Source organism: Oncorhynchus keta, chromosome 12, assembly GCF_023373465.1.
Source record: "Oncorhynchus keta strain PuntledgeMale-10-30-2019 chromosome 12, Oket_V2, whole genome shotgun sequence".
Classification (NCBI taxonomy): Eukaryota; Metazoa; Chordata; class Actinopteri; order Salmoniformes; family Salmonidae; genus Oncorhynchus; species Oncorhynchus keta.
This window is the reverse complement of record NC_068432.1, coordinates 14,007,288-14,032,377: the sequence shown is the minus strand read 5'-3', so window position 1 is coordinate 14,032,377 and position 25,090 is coordinate 14,007,288. Positions and strand designations below refer to the sequence as shown.

General features: G+C 41.2%; 1 protein-coding gene across 3 annotated transcripts in view; it reads right to left on the bottom strand.

The window, feature by feature from the left end:
* Window positions 1–25,090, bottom strand: part of LOC118391024 (teneurin-2-like) — a 279,332-nt gene that overhangs the window by 50,051 nt on the left and 204,191 nt on the right. Inside the window, exons 1-3 of one of the 3 annotated variants that reach the window (XM_035781946.2) lie at window positions 24,588–24,949; window positions 14,847–15,071; window positions 1,712–1,934 (exon numbers count right to left, since the gene is read on the bottom strand). In XM_035781946.2, the coding sequence (XP_035637839.2) occupies window positions 1,712–1,934; window positions 14,847–15,071; window positions 24,588–24,603 (464 nt within the window). In that variant the 5' untranslated portion in view covers window positions 24,604–24,949. Of the gene's footprint in view, window positions 1–1,711; window positions 1,935–14,846; window positions 15,072–24,587; window positions 24,950–25,090 lie in introns of those variants that run through there. The other 2 variants (XM_035781945.2, XM_052457754.1) reach the window with 2 other exon arrangements.

Genomic DNA, 25,090 nt, shown 5'->3' with positions numbered 1-25,090 from the left:
TAAAAGTGCTAGCGCTGCAAGATGCCCCAGACAGGGGCATCTGAAAGACAAAGAATTATGAACTGAAGTGTGTGAGGTCAGGCCCATATGCCCCGACAGAAGCTATATTAATCTGCCTGCTGAGAACAGGCACTGAGGGGGCAGGGAGAGAGGGAAGAGAGAAGAGGAGAGACGGAAGGGGGGAGAGGAGAAAAGGGCAAGGAGCACTAGGGGGAATTGATAGTGAGCGAATAGACGCAGGGTTCTTGTACTGTTTTGTTTTGTGTGTAGTTTGCATTTGTGTAAGTTTATATAGCTGTCAATGTAAAGCGTAGGATTAGGAAGAGGAAATTGGATTGCTGTCCACAGTAGAAAGGGAAGTCATAAAATCTAATAAACTAACTAACAAACAGTGGTGTAAAGTACTTAAGTAAAAATACTTTGAAGTACTACTTAAGTCATTTTTTAAAACTTTACTATTTATATTTTTGACACCTTTTACTTCACTACATCCATAAAGAAAATAATGTACTTAAAAATTTTAAAAATTCCCCTGACACCCAAAAGTTACATTTTGAATGCTTAGCAGGACAGAAAATGGTCAAATTCACACACTTATCAACAGAACCTCCCTGGTCATTCCTAAAGCCTCTGATCTGGTGGACTCACTAAGCACAAATGCATAATTTGTCAAATATGTCTGACTGTTGGAGTGTGCCCTGGGCTATCCGTAAATAAAAAGAAAAAAAGAAAATTGTGCTGCCTGGTTTGCTTAATAAGGAATTTTCTATTATTCATACTTCTACTCTTGATACTTAAGTATATTTAAAACCAAATTGTTTTAGACTTTTACTCAAGTAGTAATTTACTGGGCGACTTTCACTTTTAGTCATTTTCTATCAAGGTATCTTTACTTTTACTCAAGTATGACAATTGGGTACTTTTTCCACCACTGCTAACAAACCACCATACTGGAGACTTTTGGGAAAAGCAACAGAACACAACTCATGCTGCTAGGACACCAGATCAGGAAATACAACCCTAACATCCTGAACACGGTCTTGTTATTCCTGCGTATCCCAGCTAACATGATGGAATTGAAAAAAAAAATGAGTTCCTACAGTAAAAACTGATTTCCTCACTCAGTAGGAGGCATGCTGGCTGTGACTCAGGCGCCAGGCTCCATTTTGGAAAGGAGGGAACAGGCAGGTAAAGGCACCCGGCGGTAGCAGGAGTAGCAGGAGCTCCTGGCAAATAAAACATCTGAGAGACACGCCCTGTAGTCCCGGTAACATGAATTGTGCATGCGGCGTGTTTGGAGTGTGATCTGGGAACATAGAGGAGCGACTCACAACCCAGCAGGAGCATGGCAATCACACACCAAACAAAAGGCAGAACAGAGGGGGAGAGGAGGACACCAGCTTCCATCTACCAGAACACCAGAGAGAGAGCAGCAGGCAGGGCCTCTGCCTGTGTGCCAGTGTGGCTGTGTGTGAAGATAGGCAACGGCAGAAGGGGATGTTGAGTTCAGAGCTCTAGCAGCTGGGCAGAGGGCACCCACAAACCTGAACAGAGCCTTTAGGTTTAAGGTAAAGACCTTTGTCACTTGGATAAATACAGCCAGCTGTACAGTACCAGGAGCTGATAGGAAGCATAAAGTGTTCCTGTCCCTCTGAATAGGGAGGGTGTCCAAACATGAATGGATAGCAAGCAGGGAGACAGTGATACTGACCTGGTCTCCAGGGGCACGCTGCTGTTCAGCGCCCAGCTTTCCTGGAGCTGGACTGACTCTGGTGTGGAGGGGCCCTCCCCGGGGGCCGTCGAGGGGGCATGGGTTTGGCCGCGGCGGCTGGCCAGGGTGTTGCGGTTCAGGGAGTTGGCCGATGACTGGTGGTGGTTGTGAGGAGGAGGGAGTGGCGGCCGCAGAGACTGACTGTGGTGGTTGTTGGGAGGACCTGAAGGAGAACACAGGAACAAATTAGGGATCATTGTTTGACAGGAATGGTGTTCTAGCGCATAGTGTATATTTCAGTTGTTATAGCCTTGGCGAGGGCTTTATAAATGTGTACTACTTCAGCCTGAATTGACTGATTTAATGAAAGCATTATCCATTGACAGTGATGTATGTTTGGATGCTTTAGTTTCATATAGAACATTTTTCATTTCATGTGTTACAAATTGCTTTATGAGAACATGTCAGATCGAAATACAAAAACACCTCTGAAGAAATAACTAAAATTGTACAAGTATAATATTTTACAGACTAAATCCAACCTCCTGTAGAGTGACCAATTCACCTTATCCATTCCATAACTAAAAAAAAGGAAACATTTATGAAAATAACTTTGTGAAAGTTTAAAATGTTAATTATGATTAAAACTATCCAAATATTGGAATCAAGTGTTCTTCACTTTTAAACCTTTTAATCAAATAATATGATACAAATACTTGTATGCATTATTGTAGCAGCCCTAAATCATTCCATTTAATCATTACTTCTGATTTTGGCAAATGAGATCTAAATCTTTAAATTAAGGTATTAGAAAATATCACTAATTACTCAAGTCTAAAGAGACATATTTGAACGATTCTAATTTCTATCTACAGATACTTTATATTACAGAGAACAAATTGTGTAGCAACATGAATAAAATCTTAGTGCTTCCACCTCCACACTTTCTTTACAAAGCCTGTGTGACGGACTGATCAGACAATGGCAAGACATCAATGAATCAACATATTCCTCAAAAAGGGTCAAAGGAAAAAGACAATATATACATCTTCCATGATGCAATAAAACAGTCTTATTGACTAAAAGGCAACGCCTACTGTATAAAAAAAACACAAACACATACACTGAGTGTACAAAATGGCATAGACAGACCTGGTGACTCCAGGTGAAATAATGATCCCTTATTGATGTCACTTGTTAAATCCACTTCAAAATCAGTGTAGATGAAGGGTGAGGAGACAGGTTAAAGGAGGAATTTCAAGCCTTGAGACATGGATTGTGTGTGTGTGCCACTCAGAGGGTGAATGTGCAAGACAAAAGATGTAAGTGCCTTTAAAAGTGGTATGGTAGTAGGTGCCAGGCACACCGGTTTAAGTGTGTCAACAACTGCAACGCTGCTGGGTTTTTCACACTCAACAGTTTCCTGTGTGTATCAAGAATGGTCCATCACCAAAAGGACATCCATCCAGCTTGACACAACTGTGGGAAGCATTAGTCAACATGGGACAGCATCCCTATGGAACGCTTTCGACACCTAGTATAGTCTATGCCCCGATGAATTGAGGGCAAAAGGGGGTACAACTCAAGATTAGGAAGGTGTTCCTGATGTTTTTTTTATACTTCGTGTGTATTCTCCAACGGGGTTCTCCTCCCTTTCCTTGTACAATTCATTTCAGCTATTGAACCTTTCAGGAGTAACATACAAATATCAGTTACCCATACAGTATGTAATGTCAACATCGTTAAAAAACAGTGGGCCTACCTGATTACGTACACAGCACTGATAACTGAAAGAATGAGAGTCATACCAAGACCTAAGACATGAGCTAAGAAAGGGAGAGGCCCTTTACACAAAACGTCTTGTGAAAGAGGAGAAATGAAAAAGGGATTGGGCCGAGCTGAGATCAGTCATGGTTTGGAGGGCCAGGGTGTGTGTAATCTCCCACACCACACTGTGTAAGAACTGGAGAAAAGACCCAGTGCTACAAAACCCACAGTTCACAAAAGCTGCGTTTGGACTGCAGGGACGCAGGGAACAATCTGAGCAGCACAATAGGGCTGAGAGCAGTGGATTATAAAGTGTGACGTGTCCATCAAAGCACCACTCCACACAACAGCCCTGGCTAAACACAATGGTATTCTGGTACTAACCCTTTAATGTGCTCTGATAACCTTGGTCGGGCTCTGATCTAATGCTTCTTCCACTGTTTCCCCCTGCAAACTGCCGTTCAAACTAAAAATCGAGCTGACAGCCATGGAGGTTGTTTACCAACCCTCAACAGGTCTGTGGGCACACAAAAGGACACACAGTCAGAGGCCTCAGTTTCTAACCTTCAGTAACGACATCCCTGTGTGAAACAGTGGAATCCCACAAACACAATGGCCGGCTCCTCATCTGTTTAAACATACTGCCGAGATCACAGTGGAGATCTGAGCAGGGGGGTTATCAAAGTCCCTTCTGTAATACGCAGATTACAGCATTCTGCAGCATGCTGGCCTTTATTAGTCTACTGTATTGTGTGTTTAATAGCTCTAATACAATGGCTTTTAAGACTGAATGAATGTCCTTTCATCCGCCTTGGGGTGGCAGGCAGCCTAGTGGTTAGAGCGTTGGGACAGTAACCAAAAGGTTGCTGGATCGAATCCCCGAGCTGACAAGGTAAAAATGTGTCCTTCTTTCCCAGAACAAGGCAATTAAGCCACTGTTCCCAGGTAGGCCATCATTTTAAATAATAATTTGTTCTTTATTTATTTGCCAAGTTAAATATATCTATTTTTAATTAAGATTAAGATCACTTTATTGGTCGATAGCACAATTTGACTTCCGCTTTCAGCTCAACCCTTCCGAAATACACACATCAAGGTTTGGAGAGATGCAGGGGGCTGCCACACTGAGAGTCTGGGGAGCTGGGATTTGATACCAGCAACCCTCCGGATGCCAGCTCACTTCCCGCTCTGACCCTGGATTTGAACCGGCAACCCTCCAGTTACCTGCCGGTTACCTGTCACAGCCAGTCTTTCCACAGAGGATCAGCCTTTCCGTGTGTGCTCAGTACTACCATCTTCATACCTACTTAAACAACATATGCCATCGTAAAAAGACAGTTGTGCTGCACAGTAGAGGAATGGCAGGGCACCTACAGTTGAAGTCGGAAGTTTACATACACCTTGGCCAAATACAATTAAACTCAGTTTTTCACAAATTTATTCCTAGTAGAAATTCCCTGTCTTAGGTAAGTTAGGATCACCACTTTATTTTAAGAATGTGAAATGTCAGAATAATAGTAGAGAGAATGATTTACTTAAGCTTGTATTTCTTTCATCACGTTCCCAGTGGGTCAGAAGTTTACATACACTCAATTAGTATTTGACAGCATTGCCTTTAAATTGTTTAACTTGGGTCAAACGTTTCAGGTAGGCTTCCACAAGCTTCCCACAATAAGTCATTTTGGCCCATTCTTCCTGACAGAGCTGGGGTAACCGAGTCAGGTTTGTAGGACTCCTTGCTCACACACACTTTTTCAGTTCTGCCCACAAATTTTCTATAGGATTGAGGTCAGGTGATGGCCACTCAAATACCTTGACTTTGTTGTCCTTAAGCTGTTTTCCACAACTTTGTAAGTATGCTTGGGGTCATTGTCCATTTGGAAGACCCATTTCCGACCAAGCTTTAACTACCTGACTGATGTCGCTTCAATATATCTACATAATTTTCCTGCCTCATGATGCAATCTATTTTGTGAAGTGCACCAGTCCCTCCTGCAGCAAGGCACCACCACAACGTGATGCTGCCACACCCGTGCACGGTTGGGATGGTGTTCTTCGGCTTGCAAGCCTCCCCCTTTTTCCTCCAAACATAACGGTGGTCATTATGGCAAACAGTTCTATTTTTGTTTCATCAGTCCCCATGTGCAGTTGCAAGCCGTAGTCTGGCTTTTTTATGGCAGTTTTGGAGCAGTGGCTTCGTCCTTGCTGAGCGGCCTTTCAGGTTATGGTGATATAGATACTTTGTACCGGTTTCCTCCAGAAACTTCACAAGGTCCTTTGCTGTTGTTCTGGGATTGATGTGCACTTTTCGCACCAAAGTACGTTCATCTCTAGGAGACAGAACGCGTCTCCTTCCTGAGCGGTATGACAGTTGCCTGGTCCCATGGTGTTTATATACTATTGTTTGTACAGACGAACGTGGTACCTTCAGCGTTTGGAAATTGCTCCCAAGGATGAACCAGACTTGTGGAGGTCTACAATGTTTTTTCTGAGGTCTTGGCTGATTTCTTTTGATTTTCCCATGATGTCAAGCAAAGAGGCACTGAGTTTGAAGGTAGGCTTTGAAATACATCCACAGGTACACCTCCAATTGACTCAAATGATGTCTGTTAGCCTATCAGAAGCTTCTAAAGCCATGACATAATTTTCTGGAATTTTCCAAGCAGTTTAAAATCACAGTCAACTTAGTGTATGTAAGCTTCTGACCCACTGGAATTGGGATACAGTGAATTATAAGTGAAATAATCTGTCTGTAAACAATTGTTGGAAAAACTACTTGTGTCATGCACAAAGTGGATGTCCTAACAGACTTGCCAAAACTATAGTTTGTTAACAAGAAATGTGTGGAGTGGTTGAAAAATGAGTTTAAATGACTCCAACCTAAGTGTATGTAAACTAGCCTAGTGGTTAGAGCGTTGGACTAGTAACCGAAAGGTTGCAAGATTGAATCCCTGAACTGACAAGGTAAAAGTCTGTCGTTTTGCCCCTGAAAAAGGCAGTTAACCCACTATAAAAACATTTTTTATCTGCACTGCTGTTTTAGTAGTTGGGGGGCAGCGTCTTTTTCAGAATGGATGACATGGTGACTTAACCCTGCACAATAAAGAGATGCAGCACGTTTCAGTCACAGCAGAGTGGAGGGGTGCCTAACACAGCACACACATGATCACACACACATACATACACATGAACAGAAAGCAACATTATCAGCCAGGCAGAACAAGTGCACTCACACAACCTATCCCCAGAGAATTATGCCTTTTCTCTTTCTGCCTGGAAGACAATCATTCCAATTCCAAACAAAGTCCTATGAGGAGCAAGAGAGGCGCCAACTAGAAATTAGCAAATGAGGATACAAACTTAATAACAGGCAGCCATGTTGGTAATTACCCACTCCATGGATATAGAATGAACAAACTTCTAAAAAAGGTTAATTGCTTTTCTGTCAGCAAGGCAGCTCCTCGCTACAGAGTGACAGAAATGGAAATTGAGAGCATGTCTGTTTTCTTTTACCCACCCAGAAAAAATATATTATATTTATTGTAAGAAATATGTATTACACAACAAGAACAACAAAAAATGCTAAATTATAAAAAATAAAAATAAATGTTATCGTTAAAAACCATGATTTATGGCAAGATTTATCCAAGTAAAATTGGTATCAGCCAAGCTGCAGCAACATCCATATGAGCATGACTAAAATTTGTTCTGTAGCTTTAGATCTCATCCTCCTATAATGTAAAAACTGTTGGGAAACAGCACTGAGCTGTAGTTCCACCCATAAAATTACATTCATTTTCCCCTCTATCTTCTACCTCCTTTTGTTTTTCTAAATGTTTTTTTTCCCTCCCCCCACCATTTAAGAGAGTTGATTCACAATTGAGTTCTAATCTACTGTGCAAACCTACAGTACGCAAAAGACAACTCAACAGAAACACAGGGACGAGAGCCCAGGTCAAATAAGCTACTATACGATGGTTGTCAACAACAACAAACAAACTGGATGACAGCTCAATCCAATTTGCTACAAAACTCAGTTTAAACTAGAAAAATCTCTGTTTGAACTTGAAAATCTGCTCCAACTCTCTTTTTAAAAACAGTATGGGAAAGGAGGAACACGCACAAACACATGAAATGGTCTTACATGCCTATTTGTTCCTCCGATGTTTCGGAGTCCAGGCAAAATAACAATTGCTGTAGATAATGACCCAGGTGTAGAATGTGTTTTATAGCCACCTCAGCTATCAAAGACTCATGTAGAGAAAAGAGACAGAAAGCTGAGAGGGAATAAAAAATATAAAAAAATATAAAAAATATAAAAGCAATTACAGTTCAGAGGCAACGCAGGGCGAAATGGAAGCACAGCACAACAGCTTCCCGGGTCCGCTTGTTGTTGTTGGTGGTGCATGGCGATGTTGAAATTACTGCAGCTCAGATTCGCAGGCTACGGGCTAGAATGACAAGGATTAAAATAAATTGCCCAACATGAACGGTGGGAACCTTGGGAAAAACAATACGAGTAAAAGCATAAAATGTCAATTTGGAATGATAAAAGACACAATCTAAACAGGGCAGGAGAAGCCTCAAGACAGCGCAAGGTAATAGAAATTGTGATTTTTACTGTGACTCAGCCTGCTTAAAAATAAATGAGGTGGCATGATTGGAAAGGGGGCATTTTTCTGTCTTCCACTCTTTTGCTAGTTCCACCTATCTATCTCGTTGCACAAACCAAAGACAGGTGCAAATGTCTTAATTGAAACAGGCCCAAAGGTCAGTGTACTCATGACAGCTCTCAACACCTCAACGAGTGGTGGACGCCTGCCAAGCTGAATGGGCAGCTTCGGCTGCAAATGGGTAAGAACAGTGTTATGGATATGCAAGACCCAGGATTCAGCTGAGGGTGTCCAGACTTCATTTTCTTTCACTGTTAGTACATCATATCATAATAGAGAATGGCAGGATTAGCAGAAGCAGTTGAATTCGTTTTTTTCCAGGGACTTCTGTTCAGTGAATAAACTTTATGTTGACACTTCTGTTGGGCGTTTCCAGGGCGATAGGATGGGCGTTTCCAGGGCGATAGGATGGGTGGCAAAACAGAACCGCAGCAACACCACACCGAGTCAGATCAGTGAGCGGCCGTGCTTGAGAAGCCGTGGATCATACCCCTACTCTTCTAAAGAGCTGAGGATCTGGAACTGCCGAAGGACAGCTCAGTTTCGGAGTGCAGTACTTAGCCCTGTCCCCTTGATCTTTTTCTTTCTTGGGGATTTAATTAAAAAGCGTTAGTGCAAATGAAATCAGAGACATACTGATGGAGAGAAGAGGGGGGAGACGAGACGGAGGTTGTTTAGAAATATTCAGAGCACACTATTTCTCTGCCTCGGTCACTCATCTCCACTAATTAGACAATAATAACTGTCCAGCAGCAACAGACAAGGAGAAGAGACTACTGCACGTTCAACTTGAAACCCCTCCAAATCAAATACCCCAATGCCATGAAATTATATTCATCACCAGAGAGATCTGTGGCATACAATTTATTAACACAAAATTAACACAAAATTTAAGACCAGACAAATTAACTTTCCTTTGGTAACAAAGTGGCATAGAGAATGGAGTGATCAAACATTCAAAACACCACACAAACCTCGAGTGATATCCCTGCTGGAATGTTTTTCTACTTCCAAAAACGCATAGACACCGGAAATACACCACAAGAGGGGGGGGAAAAAAACAACAGATGAATAATGCATTGGTAGCATTAGTGCGCTAAGAGCCTGGGTCGTTCCAGGAGTAGCTACTGCGTCTGCCACTGCTCACATCCAGTTCTGGCTAAACCTTCCCAGAGAGTGTGTGGAGAGACAGGCCCCAGCAGGCACACTTACAGTGCTGATGCCATCGACACCTCACTTCTCCCCCATGACACCTGAGAATGTGACGGCCTCAGGAAGGGAGATGGAGTGTACACAAGGTGCTAATGCTGTAGCATGGGTTAGAGCAAAAATTAGCAGGAGACTAACAATGCATACCAATTACGCACAGCCGGCACTAGGGATACGCCACAAGCAAGGCTGAGAGTGGAGGCTTCAGGGGCAGACTATACGTTTGAAGGTAATGTTTAGCATTTGTTTGGAGAGATGCAACGCTGCCACAATATGGAAGGCATATTATGCATACAAATATGATCATGGGAATGAAAAAGCCGTTACAATAATATAATGTAGAATTTAGGAGCAGGAAACGCAAAAATCAACAGTCAGCCAACTTCAACACACAGTGATTTAAACTGCATATTTTGTTATCCCAATGAGGCTAGAGGAGTAGAGGGGACTGATGACCGAGTTGTCGTAATAATAAGGCACACGGACAGGAAAGCCAACTGAAATGTAACCTTGGAGAATACAAAGCATTGCAATATGAAGGGGGAAAAAAGGGTTCATTATCTGTTTCATCCTTCAGCTTCTTGGTGGTTGTTGGTGAAAATGTTTCCCTTTGAGAGGTGATTGTACTAGGAAAGTACAGATGAGCATGAAACGACGAGGTGTGCAGGCGTTACAAAACAGCGCATCCGAATGCTTTTGTAGAGAACCATGGTATCCGATTACAGAATACAGTATGTGAACTGTGTGTGCTCCACATGCAGGAACCTCAATCAAAAATCAGGATTCATTATCAGAAACAGGGAAAGAGATGCCAGAGTGGAAAACAACAGGCAATTAAAATATTACTTATTCTATCCAGCTACCTAAACAATGGAGGGGGAAAAAAAGGAAAAGCACACATGACAAAGGAGATGACAAGGAAATCTAAAAAGCGCTTTAGATCTGTGATACCTCTTAGAGCTAAAAATACTCCTACGTTCCTTCCATGGAGAACATGAGGGCACAATGTTGACAGTGTTGATACATGTGCCTACCTGTCTAACAATCTGGGTTAATTGTGTTTAGTCCCCCTAAAAAATATCACTTCTGTTCTGACTCCAAACAGGACGAGGTGAGAAGCAGAGAGTCACATCAAAGCATTTTATACAGCAGCACCAGGCCATCAACTTCCATAAGGATGAGATGCTGCTGATATGCTATTTCATGTCGTAGACATACCACTTCGTCATACCTACAAGTATTTACACTTCCCTGGAAAAATCATTCTATGGGTCTTTTAACTGCCTGACTGACTTTGATAGATTTGATTTCTTGTAAAGATGGTTCATTAACTGCATGCACGTGATGAGTAAAAGCTGGTATGACATATTTTCCTAACAATGTGCATATATATATATATATATATATATATATATCACTTGTTTAGGTCAGAAACATATTGATTCACGTATTATAAAATCAATAACAGGAGATAGTTTATCTTTTTGCATATGCACTTTGGATGTTAAAGGGCCAATCGACAGCTGAAACAATAACAAAGGCATCCACACCACCGTTTGTTTTGGTAAAAAGCTGAGGGACGGGGCTGGAGAAATGGAACCACCGTTTGTTTTGGTAAAAAGCTGAGGGACGGGGCTGGAGAAATGGAACCACCGTTTGTTTTGGTAAAAAGCTGAGGGACGGGGCTGGAGAAATGGAACTACCGTTTGTTTTGGTAAAAAGCTGAGGGACGGGGCTGGAGAAATGGAACCACCGTTTGTTTTGGTAAAAAGCTGAGGGACGGGGCTGGAGAAATGGAACTACCGTTTGTTTTGGTAAAAAGCTGAGGGACGGGGCTGGAGAAATGGAACTACCGTTTGTTTTGGTAAAAAGCTGAGGGACTAAAATTCATAAACAAACCTATGGATACAAGGACTGACCATCCATGATATCAAAATGATAGTTTTAACCATGTTTTGAGGTTATACAATGTTTGTTTACATTTGTTGTTTATAAACAATCGAGTAAAGCAAGTTTATATTTTGGGATCCGATGGGGTACAACAGTTTAACTAAGCTCATGAGGCATTTATATATGTTATATTCATGATGAATCACTGGGTATATATCATTCATTTATAAGTCTGAATATGAATGATGTAACTGCGGACTGCCCCTTTAAAGTGCCATGGTCAAATCAATCAAATACAGAAACATTTGCATTATTTTATCTCTTAACACATATTTGAACTTTAAAACATGATACATAACATTCGTGACTACTTCTATGAAATAACGTGTCCTTCCTTAACTATGTCTAGTTTTGTAGTCATTGTTTTTATAATGCAAACAATATTGATTACGGTATGTACACCAAATACAGTAATGATGCACTTTTCTAAATGAATTAAAATTAAAATAGTTGAAAATCAAATTGAAAAATTCATCATAACAAGTATTGTGTAAAAACAAAAGGTTTAAATCCTAGTCCATAGGGTGACTGTTTTCTTTTTCAAAGTATTCTTAGTTACTCCCTGTTGATGTGGTACATGATAGGTGAACATTGAGAGATGCAATACTCGGTAATATGCAGTACGGCACATTTTAAGAGTAACGCACACATGTTGCACTAGAATACTGCCAGAGCAACATGTCGGCACTTCAGCAGCATGAGCACTGAAAAATGGAACATACAGTATTTTCACCAAATTGCTAGCAACCTCTAGCTGCTGCATTTTACTGTTTACTAAACTACTGTCTTTCTGTGCTGATTATTTTCCACATTTAGGCCTAACTCAAACGCAGCATGGAGAAATGTTACACTAAGACTCAAATCTCCAGAAACACAGCCTCTGGAAGAGCATAGACATAGTAGTATCTGTTGAAAACAAGACCAATAAGCTACCATAATGAAAATCCAATTTTGTATTCCCCAATCAATAAGAACCATATCTGTCTTAAGAGGACTAAACTTTTCACTAACCTATTTGATATGGGTGCTTCGCCATGATTGATGTGGCTCCTTTGAAAAGTAAACCAATTTCAGCCCTGATGCAAAGTTGATTGAAATTGGCTATAATCATGTTACTCTCGAATTCTGAACCCCCCCCCCCCCATGGTTTTAATAAAGATTTATGGCTGATTAAAGGACAGACTAATCTAATTAAGACTAGACCTTGTTCCAGCAAAAAAATGGTTCCAACTGATTTTGCAAAATCCGATTTTCGTTTATGATATTGATATAACACTTACTGATTTAGATCCATAGAAGGGGAAGGAGGTCTCTTTTACAGATTTATTCCCCCATTTCCCATCATGTATCAGTATGTTGACTTGATTCTATGATTATTTGGGTTATTGGCAGGTATTGCTCAGAGTAGCTTTCCTGATTGCCTCCTCAGAGGGAATGGACTTCACGTGGAGCATTGGGGGTTCAGAAAGAGCCAGAATGACCAAGCACAGAGAATATTTTTTTTTTCTCTCTGTGTTAGTGAGGTGTCACCTCAGTCTATTCACAGCAGAAAACACATGACCCCAACATGACCCCAACAATGGGAGTCAGTGGCCTTTCAACTCAAAGGCAATGGGATGATGTGGATCAGAAGACAACTTAGGAAAAGGACAGACCCATTTCAAGGAGAAGGTCTATATATAGCCTGTCGCTATAGTGACTATGAACTTTGGACACAAAAGTGATCTGTTACCTACTAATCGGCACCATAAACAGGATCATTTGGTTAATGTAATATTCTTACGTGTATTAGACCATAATGTACTATTACTTTGTGGTACACAGACGCAGTGGGTTTGAAATATATATGTAAAGCCAACGTGACCAATGAGCTATATGATGCGTATTCTTTTTAGGATCTGTGCTGAAATTCAAACGTAGGCTGCAACGTCACACTGAGTGCATTTCAAAAATGTCATATTTCCGTGTAGGCCGAGCAGTTTTGCAACCCTAAAAATATAAACAATACCATGTAAAAATGTGCTATTTTTGGACCATTCATTAACTACAAACAAGTGCACTGGCAAGAAAAATACATAGCCTACAGTACACAATTTCATCAAGGGAAAATGTAATACAGAACTATTCAACATGAAACCACAAAAGCCAAAAGCTGTGCTTCCTAGCCACATTTTAGAAGACATTAAATATACACATATTATATCTTTAGTGTCGAACGTACAGTCAAAAAAACATAAAAGAATGAGAGAAAGCATCGGAAACCCAGACAAAGCCCCCTCTGTATCTCCGGCTACAAGCAGAGTCTCTGTTTGACATCGCAGTAATCGTCTCAAATCCTTTCCTTCCACCATTCTCACCCACTGAGAAGAATTCAGTCACCTAGGAACTCTCATTCTGAATACTGACGTGATTAGAAAGTAACAGCTGCATTCACGGTGTTTGGAACAAAAGCACACTCAAAGACGCACAATTTTCTTGCTTGTTCATGCTAGCGCAGAAAAAGGCAAAGCAATTACGGGCAGAAAATACAAAAATGAATTAAGTGGGCCTATTTCTACACCATTCCTAATGACTAATGCTTTTTAATATTGTTTTTTGATAGACATTCACGGTGGGGGGGATAGTTTCACAGATTGAACTCATTGAAATGAATTTAAACTCCACAAATTCCCTCAATTCAACATCTTTCAAGCATATTTTTGCATTTCAGACTCAATTCAATAATTCTATGTAATACTACTTCAATTTAATAATACTTTATTAAACCACAATTTATCCATTGTGATATTTATCCATTACCAAAGCATTGTTAAATTCACCAGTTTGCTTTTTTTGAACTGACAATTAACACATAACTTCCATTTTATAAAAAATATATTCTTAGCCAAATAAAATGTATGTATTTTCTTTAAATACTAATGTACACCAACAAACTTTCCTCATTTTATCCAATAAACCACAGAGAAGAGTGGAAATATAAACCCTAAGTGTGTTCCTAATTGCATATGCAACCAGTCTCACAAGCACAGGTAGAAACTGAGTGAATGATAAGGGATACATCATTTACTATGGAATGGTAGTTATTAATATGGAAATAATATGCTCTGATTCAAAGGAGCTGCTTTCAAAACTCTTTCCTATTTTTATGACTTTGGGTGGCATAAGAGCAAATAATTGTAAATTCATAATGACTACTTTCTTTGCTGTGTGAAAAATATTTGGAATTGCAGTATATCAATGAATTCAATCTTAGCATATACATTTGATTTTCTACCTGAAGCGAGTGAGTCATTTCTTTAAAAAGGACTGAGGTTCATTATGATTTTAACATTACAAATGATCGTTGTAGAATGTCCTTCACCTTCAACGATATGGCAGAATCGTTTACTATGCGCTTACTTTTGGGTTTTAAAACTAAATCTAAACTATTCAGAGATCTGTATCTATCCTTGAACCACAGTGAATAAAGACAGAGAGATATGCCATGGTAGCTGGCGTATTAAATGATACTTTACATTGGCTGGGGATGGTCTTACCCGCAGAGGGGGGCTGGGGTGGAGGTGCGCACGCCCGGAGTAGGTAAGAATTGGGGGAGAATTCATCGTCAGGAGGGGGGTCCAACATGACGTGGGGGGAGCCGCTGTCCAGCAGGGGCACTTGGCACTCCCTGATGGCTGGGGGGGCAGGATGGGGAGGGCCAGTGGGTGGAGGTGGGGCAGGGGGTAGCAGGCTGGACGAAGGTGTGGGAGGTAGGGGACGACCTGGGGAGCACACACAAACACACACACACACACACACACACACACACACACAGAGAAGATGGAGGGCACGTGTTACTATGCACACTGGTATTGTAAATTACAGGAGGACAATAGGTGGAGTCCTCTTTGAACATGAAGAAGTGCTAGAAATTACACAACCTCGTCTCCATGTCAATACAATGCTCTTTTAGACACACTGTCAATCTCTACCAGTATTGTCAATCTCTACCAGTACTGTCAATCTCTACCAGTACTGTCAATCTCTACCAGTATTGTCAATCTCTACCAGTATTGTCAATCTCTACCAGTATTCATATGTTCAAGTGGAGACTGTCAAATCCATTGACAGCTGAGCATAAAATAACGATAATGAAAGACAAGAGAAACAATTGAGAAAGAAGGAGATATAGAAAATGATAGAAGTATTGCAGGGCTTTCAATTCCTTCAAATCGCTCTGATAACCTTGCTCTTTAATAGCAGCACACTGAAAGGAGGTCAACTTTGATGTCCTATACAGGCTTTTAAATGAACCATCATGTATGGTATTTTATTTGCCTTGAAATAATAACTCTTGACTTTGACCTTGAGAAATAAATAGTGAAAGCCTATGAGTTTTCATTAGGATTATTTGTGCCATCGATTGTGCAGAATTGTCTTTATTTTGCCATAGTCATGGGGCATCTACCTCCTTTTTATCTATGTTGCAACCAAACCAGATGGCACTGAGAAAATAACATTGATTTGCATGATTAAGCCTGCAGTAACACTGGAGTTCAACATTTGGTTAAAGCAGAATGGTTGACCCCAACAGAAAATCCAAAGGATAGCCTTATGTTTATTTATCTTTTCATCCTAAACTCTTTTCTCACATCCTATTTTAGGCCATCAAATATTTGGTTTGTAAAAGGAACTATGTCCATGAACCACAGGTATTTAACTTGTGAAATGGGACATAAACGTGCTTATTAGGACATTTCAAGGAGATAACAAAGGAGATTATATTAATAAATGTGTTTTGAGAATGATCAAAAATATATGATCAATTGTGGCCTAGAAATTCCAGAAAATACTCATTCTTCAATAATGACAATTTGTAAGCAAAGTACATTTATTCAAGGCTATCATTTCTCAAAATAATTATTGCTCCATTTTCTGATTTCACTCAATTACAGCATTTTATTTAACATATTTAATATATTCTGTTTTCCTACTTATGTCCAACACAGCAATGGAGAAATGGTGGCTGATTCCCTCCCACACATCCATGGTATCCTTTTAGATTAGCATGTTTTGATGCAGCTCATCAAGATCACAGACACATATATCAACCCTACACCTTGTTGTGGTGTGATGGAATGGTGTCACCAAGGCCCTGCACCTGTCGGTACAAGGCAAAGCACTCCCAGCTCGTGTGAATACTCTCACTAATAACACGAGCACCACCACCCACTTTGCCTCTGAGCAAGTCGGCAGATCCAACATCCACGGCTACTTTGGCAAACGTGTCCTTGTATAGAGGCCGGGTGATTTTGACTTCATGTCAGTTCTTGTCATGCGTAGTTAAAAAATAAAAAATATATTTAAAAAAGTGGCCTGCTTTTGCTGAATAATATATGCCTGCTTCAAAGTCCCGGAGTGGAAGATAACCATTGCATCACTAGCTTGCTGCCACACAGCACTCTTCAAAGCAAATAGGCTAGCAGAACATTGGAATAGGCAGTGGAGGGGACGAGGATATATAGTACAGTACTGAGAAGCCAGAGAGTAGAGTGGCTGGACGGCGATAGAGGGCAAATCTCTCTCTAATGATGAGGATTCATCCTCCTCTCCTGTCGACAACAGGCATTCAGAACATCAACATAAAATAGAAAGGTTTTCTGAATGGAAGATTGGAGGATGACATCGGTTCCTGCCACAGAGTATCAGAACAGCCCTAATTTCCTATTCCAGTGTGGATGTTTGGCACAGGCCTTCATTGTGGCTCATTTGGAGCCGTTATCGCTGTTTCAAGCCTTATCCTCTGCTGTTAGCGTCCCTGTCCTCTGAGTCACATAATGTGTTGGGAAGCAAACACACAGGGCCGCTGCCCCCCCCCCCCCCCGCCCACTCTCCTCCTCGCTGACTCCTGCTGAGGCTGTCTACACACAGCAGGTCTAGCTGTGACATTTGCAGAGATGTATCATATCAGTGTCCTCCTACATCACACAGCAAAACAAAACTAGAGGACCAAAAGAAACCAGAGCTCCTCGCCTCTGTCCTCTTTGTCACGTTTAACACGGCTCCAAACGCTGACATCAAGGGGCAAGAAAGAGAGATAGAGAGAGAGAGAGAAAGTGAGCACAAGCCAGCTCTAATGTGACAAGTCGACAAAGATTACTTCACAAAATGTCACTTGAAGAGACATCACACTAACGCGCCTGGCATTACATTATGAGCATCTGATTATGTTGCTATTTTGATTGCTGAGGGCTTTGATGTGCACCATAAATAGTTTAATATGCACCTCAAATGTAAATTAATGCTAAGTATTTTTGTACCAAGTAGTACAGTACTTTCTATTACCTGATATGTTTACATTTTTTATTTAACCTTTATTTAACTAGGCAAGTCAGTTAAGAACAATTGTACACCACACTATGGGACTCCAATCATGGCTGGATGTGATACAGCCTGGAATCGAACCAGGGACTGTAGTGATGCCTCTTGCACTGACATGCAGTACCTTAGACCTATGTGCCACTCGAAGCCCCTGTTAGGTATAGCATCCAGATATGGGGGCTCCATAAAAGCTCCTTTCTATCCCTCACTGCCCCCCCCTCTCTCTCCTGGGCCAAGGCCTTTTCAAGCAACAACATTCAGCGTGGTCTGAAAATAACTGTCTCCAATCGACCTGACTCCATTTTGTCACGGGCCTCATTGTGTCATCACTCCCCGTGACTGGGATGGCTTCGTGCTGCATCCTCAGCACATTCACAGCCCCAGTAGCCCCATGCCCAGGCACCATTGTTCACATGAAACCACACTTTATTTCTCAAATTATTTTCAACACACTCAAGGTGGGATTCTGCACCATTTACAAGGTAAAATGTTGGAAGATAAATGGCCCCCAACCACCAAATTATTTTTGTCCCACAACTTCCCATTTCCTCCATCTCATGCACTTATTAATCTCTGTGTGGCTCTTCTCTATAACTGTCTAAACCAACATGGCCTCAGATTGCTGTTGATTTGATCCTATTGTTTCCTCCACAGGCACCAACAGGCCACTATTATACACACTGCACCGGCCAGTCATCACCACAGGCACCACCAGGCCACTATTATACACACTGCACCGGCCAGTCCCAGCACCGGCCAGTCCCTTCATACTGCCTGTCCCTGTGATCTCACAACCACAAACAGTTTCACAAACACTCAGGAGCATGTGGTCCCTTAACAACAGGCAGTAGTGGCATCTCCATGTCCAAATTTAAATGGAAATCCAACTTTGTTCTCATCAGCCATGGAGACAACTCTATTGTGTGATTTCAATGTCGGCTCAGTTGTTGAATTTCATTCGAGCAAATGGGTGAAATGATCCACCACAATGTGATATATGTGTGCTACGATATACGAGATGACATGACACCGGCGTCACAACAAGTTAACCTCACCCGTCAACCTCCACCCTCCCTCATTAACCTAGCTACCCCTCCTCAACCCAACAGAAACACAGATGGTTTTGGAGTGTTTGCTAAATCCTGCAGCACAAACAACACAGCAGCCACCTCAGCAGCAAACCCACATCCCTCCTACTGTCCTGTGTGTGTCTCGCTGCTGATGTACAGATTAGCCCAGAACATGGCAATGTGGAACAGCAGGAGGGAGGCAAGAACCAAGACTTAGGCTCAGCTGCAAAGCACATTGGAAAACCAGACTTGAGCAATAATATCACTATCATCTCTCTTTCTATCCTTGTATGTTTCATTACAAAGACAGCTGGGAAACGGGTTAAGATGTGCTGACTCGGCTCTCCATCACACAGAACAAAGCTCCACTTAAAGATCCACTTCTGCCATCAGCTGTAGCCTTTTAATATATGTACGGTATAAATTACTTATTACATCGCTGCCTTTGAAGTAGGATGCTTCCATTCTGGCACTATTTTTATCCGGTGTCGCAAAAGTAACACAAAAAAAAAGGACTTATTTTTCTAAAACGCCGACTCATCCTCGAGCCTCCCCCTCCCCATACTTTTACACCCCCCCCCCCCCCAATCTGTAGTCCTAAGAACTCTTTGCCCTCACACAGGATCAAAGCAGTGAGAAATTAGATTCCATTCCAAACCAATGAGAGCAGCCTCTCCCCCCCTAACAACACGTTCCGCATAAAATCACAGCTTTTTTAGTTTGTTTGTTTTCCTAGAACCTGCAAGCTTCAATTCTTCTCTCTCTCTGCCACTTTCTCACTCTCTCTCTCTGATTTTAGGTGTCTTGTGATCGTTCACTTGGAGAGAGTATTTTTCCTATGCCACCAACCCGAAAGCACTCATAATCCCAAAATAAGGTAATTACTCAAATGAACTGATGCCTTTGAAGTGGGGAGAGAGATTTTGTCAAAGACACACCATATTGCTTTGAGTTTTATTTGAAGTAGATCTCAATGGTAATGAGTTTGAGTCACTGGCCTCAGAGGATGAACCTTTATCACAAAGACACCACCATCTTCATTAATTTACTCAAATCAACATATTGCAGTGTAAACATGTCATTTGAACCAAATGAAAGACAACTAAAAGGCTTGTTAACAGACCGACCCGGTCTCAGAGCATTTCGTATTATTCTGAACGGAAATCCTAGACACTCCATTTAGTATGATGTTACATTTCTTATGGTATGTATTCATTTGTGGATGTCATTCACCCATTTTGTATACGTTACGAATTTCAATTCAATTTACGAAATAGCAAAACGTACAATGTTACCAATATACAAAGCATATGATATGTTAAAAATTCTAGCTAGGTGGCTAACGTTAGCTACCTCGCTAACATTAGCTAGGCTAGGGGTTTGGGGTTATGGTTAAGTTTCAGAGTTAGGTTAAAGGGTTAAGGTTAGGGGACGGGTTAGCTAACTTGCTAAGTAGCAAGTAGTTCAAAAGTTGCTAATTAGCTAAAATTGTGCGTGATGATTCAAACTCGCAATCTTTGGCAACCATGTCACGCCCTGACCTTAGAGATCCTTTTTATGTCTCTATTTTGGTTTCTATGTTTTCTATTTCTTTGTGGTTGGCCGGGTATGGTTCTCAATCAGGGACAACTGTCTATCGTTGTCTCTGATTGGGAACCATACTTAGGTACCCTTTTTCCCACCTGTGTTTGTGGGAGGCTGGCTTTGTTTAGAGCACTTTGATGGTGAGCTTCACGGTTTGTTTTTGTAGTGCTTATTGTTTTGTTTGGCGTCATTTGGATTAATAAAGGAAATGTACGCTCCCCACGCTGCACCTTGGTCCGCTCCTTCCAACAGTCGTGACAAACGACCCCGATCCAACCACCCTCATTTAGTTTTTTCCTTAAGTGACTATCCGTCTTATGTAACTATACCATATATCATACTAAATTGAGTGTCATGGATTTACGTACAGAATAATACAAAATGCTCTGAGGCCAGGTATATAGGCATGCAATTTTCCTACCATCAAAGTTTCTGTTCCATCCCAGGGTATACGGTATTATCGGAAATGCACACAAGGGGGAAAATTTCAATGTATTATTTTTACGCACAAAAATATTTAGGCAATGGGGATCTTCATCCAGGAGGAAACTGAATGTCTCTAGTCTGGGTACCAGTCTTTTAGCTAACATTCCACTCCTTGCCACACCATATCATTGCAAGAGACTGGCCTTTCGGCAATCTCAACATTCAATATGCACTTGGATTTAAGGCAGAGTTGATTGTTGAAAATAACATTAATATTTTCCATGACAACATGTTGAGCCTCGAAAATATAATTATAATGTCAAAAACAAGCAGCTGTTAGCTAGACAAGTTGTTGTATTTTGAGGCTTAAAATCAAAGAAAATAGATTATGTGGTTTGCAGTATGTATTTAGAGAATTTAGAGCTAGAATCTTTTGACAGACTGGTTTAGTCTGAATAAACATAAAAATGGATACCAACGTGTTCTGTGGAGAGAAAAAAGTGATTGAATGCCAATATTTGGGTAATTGTTATTGGATGATCGCTGTGAGGGTTATCGAATCAGGATCAACTCCTCTGTTCTCCTTGAGTTCATTAATGATAGAATGTTCATGTTTGAATATGGCAGAAAGGTCAGGCTCTTTGGCAATGACAAGGAGTGGCAAGGAGTTGTTAGCTAAAGCAGACTGGTACTCAGGCTGGAATGTCTCTGCTGTAACCAAGAAGTTTAGTCTTGACATCTAGCCACTTAGCTAGCTAGCAAGACAGCAAACAACATCATTTATTTGACACATCTTAGATTTCTTATAGTTATACATATATTTATAAACAGTGGTCAGTATTGGAAATCATACTGTAGGTATTTCAGAATACCCCAGTATTCGGTATAAAACAGTATATCGCCCAAGCCTAGAGCTCGCACAAATTACTCACACGCGCGCGCATGCAGACACACACACACACACACACACACACACACACACACACACACACACACACACACACACACACACACACACACACACACACACACACACACACACACACACACACACACACACACACACACACACACCCCTCCTAAACCTTTATAGTGCCTTATAAAATAAATGTCAGAATGTTTTAGCTGAATCCCAGAGGCAAATGCCCGTCACATATTAGCCATCTGACAACTGGTAACATAAGTGTCCAGGGGACCCAAAGTCTGGTCCTGGGGACAGCAGCAGGACACAGGTCATTAGTGACCAGCAGCCCACTGGGCACTGTGACTGCACCAGGCTGCAAGGTGACAGGGCCATCGCTGTGACATGCAGCGCTAGGCCAGCCAGTAGTAGGACCAGCCCCACTACTCCAGGCTCTGGGATCAGCACACACAGCACACTGAGGCAAACGCTGCTCCTCTTTGCATCATCTGACCCCGAGGAGCAGGTTGGCTGATGTTGTTCTGCACAGCTCCCCCTACAGAGCCCCACAGTGGATGCGGCAATACCCTGCAGCACTGACGCAAACCACAAATAAACATACATGTGCTAGGCATTGTCGGTCTTTCCCTCTCATACACCCCCCACGCACATACGTATGATACACATTTACTTGGCTGTACTGTACGTAATGCCCAAATCAGACATGAGCATGTACTCACTTCACTTAACACAGAAAAAAACACTGCCTTGAAAAACCGAAGTGTGCTCCTTCCTTGGACAGTTCAAGGATAGTCAGTGATACACACACTCCAGTATTCACAAAGAGCAGGTATAATCGAGCCTCTCCAACCAAAGGAAGTCATTCATTTTTCTTCACTCTAGTTGTAAATGAGATCCTTAGTGTTTAAATCATTAGTGTTTTTCCTACATTGCTAATACATGTATTACAAGTGTCATCAACCCAGCACTAACTATTCCCCTTTCGGCTAATCCATACACTGATAACAGTGAATGTCTTGGTAGGGTATTGCTCATTTTGACTTATTAAGTGAGAAATGGTTTAAACGCCTACGCCCCACATATAGGCTGTCTAAGAATATAGCTTTAGAGTATTATAATCACCAAGTTAACCATATTTACACCTCTGAGAGATTTATAGTTTGGCGCCCACATAGTACCTTGCATTTCCAACAATAAGCTAGCCTTATGTATAACCTTAACTCTCCAAGCAGCTCTCTCTCACTACCTCTCTCTCCAGCTAGAACTTGGCAGATGCTTTGAGAAGGGATGCCTCTGTGTGGTGAGGGCACATCATACATCAGGGCTGGGAATTGCCAGGGACCTCACGATATGATATCATGATACTTAGGTGCCAATACAATATGTATTGCAATTCTCACAATTCTATATGTATTGCGATTCGATATTGAGATGTTTATTTTGATCGGCCATGAAAATAAAAGAGATGGAAAACATGTTGGTTCACTATTTAAAAAGAAGATGGAGAACAAGCTATAGGATGACACATCAAGTTTTTTTGGAGTATCAATTTGTATAAATTGATACTTGGAGTCAAATATTGATATAATATTATCCAAAACAAATATTGTGATATATAACTCTATCAATCCCCCCCCAATAACTAAAATATATTTTAGAGTAATGAATGAATTGGACCGTCCAACATGTCCATTAGTAATAGCATTATCGGCCTTTGAGACCTGGGCACTGAGTTGACCTGAAAAGAGGCAGAGAAGGAAAAAGGCAGCTCTGCTTAAAGAATATTGCCTAGTGACACAACACATAGACAGTGATGAATACACTACTACGTAGATAGTAGTTATGAGAAAAAGAGGCACGACTGTTGCAGCCCTGTAAAGATGGAATACGCTAATGAGTGTGTGTCTAAAGTATACTTTTCATATATATCAAGCTCCCTGAAAGCATTTATGTAAACACTTTATGTAGGCCAAACAAGAGCTGTGGAAATCCACTGTAAAAAAAAAACATTAGCAGCCAAAATCCAGAACATATAAAAAGTATATCTTCAAATTCAAAACCCATCACAGGGCATGTCCTAAAATAGATATAGAAGATGGTGCAATACATGTTGATGATTAGTAAATCAGATTCTCAGTGGGAGATGAATATATGGTTACATATACATTTTCCTGAGACTGACAATTACCCGAAGAATGCTAAAACACAAATATTTAATAACAGGTGGACTATATCGGAAAAATGCTGATTATTTGAGGAAGAATGTAGAATAACTTAGCATTTTAAGCTGCCAACCACTCCCCCTTACTTTGATTGCAATCAGTTGTTCTGGGAGTGTCCCTAGACTCCATTAAAACGTCACGATTATTCTAACAACAAAATCAAACAACGTTCATCAACCTAATTAAATGCACACACACACATTTAAAATGCCCTTAAGAGTGTAGATGATGCACAATTTCGAACACATATCAAAATGAAGTTCATTAATTGTATATAGATTACATAAAACGCTTAAATTATGATAAAAGGGGGATACATTGTTTATGAGATGTAAAATAAAACAAGTATAGGAAATGCAACCAGGTGTTGCTAGATGAAGCCCTAATACAGAATAGATTGCCTACAGCTCGAATCCTACACGACATCCTAAAAAGCAGATGTTGGAATGATTTATTCCAAAAGACGCTGACATTATCATGAGATGGGAGTCAGATTTCAGAACCAAAAATCCGTTCCAAAATACTCAGGCTGAAATAGGAGATCTCACGACAGATGCACCCCCATATGTCAACCAACTTTAAAACCACATTCAGAGGGAACACACAAACCGCCTAATATTATTTTAACAGCATCCAGGCATAGTTGAATGAGCCATTCACAGCAAGAAAGATAGGTCGATTTATTCGGCTTACCTTTGCTTTTCACCATGCTGCGAACTCGGTTTCTTCTCTACTCATGCAAGGGAGGTATACATTTTTCCAGCATCAGCAAAGAGCGCCGTGTTCCGTGTCGGCTACACAGACGTGCACCAAGAGAAGACAGTGAAAGGCGCGAAACTGAGGTTGTTAGCATCCGCGGCAGTAGCTTTGTCTGGTTGCTGATGTGTTTGCATCGAAACGAACAGACAGACATCCAACTTAAATCTTCAGCGCGACAGTGCACTAACGTTACCATGAATTACGCGCAGGCAAACTGACAAAGAGCCATGCAGTTAGTGTCCAGTACAAATGTTGCAGAGGGGCGGGTTGGTGCGTAAAGGTGAGCTCATGGTGTCATTATAGGGTGTGGATTTGTCTGTACCTCCTGTATGGTCAACTAGGCAACTCCTATCTCTCTCTTTGTTATGCTGCCTTTGCAGCAAGTGTCTCAGGTATACATTTTGTGCCATTATGCTCTCGCTATGGGGTCAGTCAAA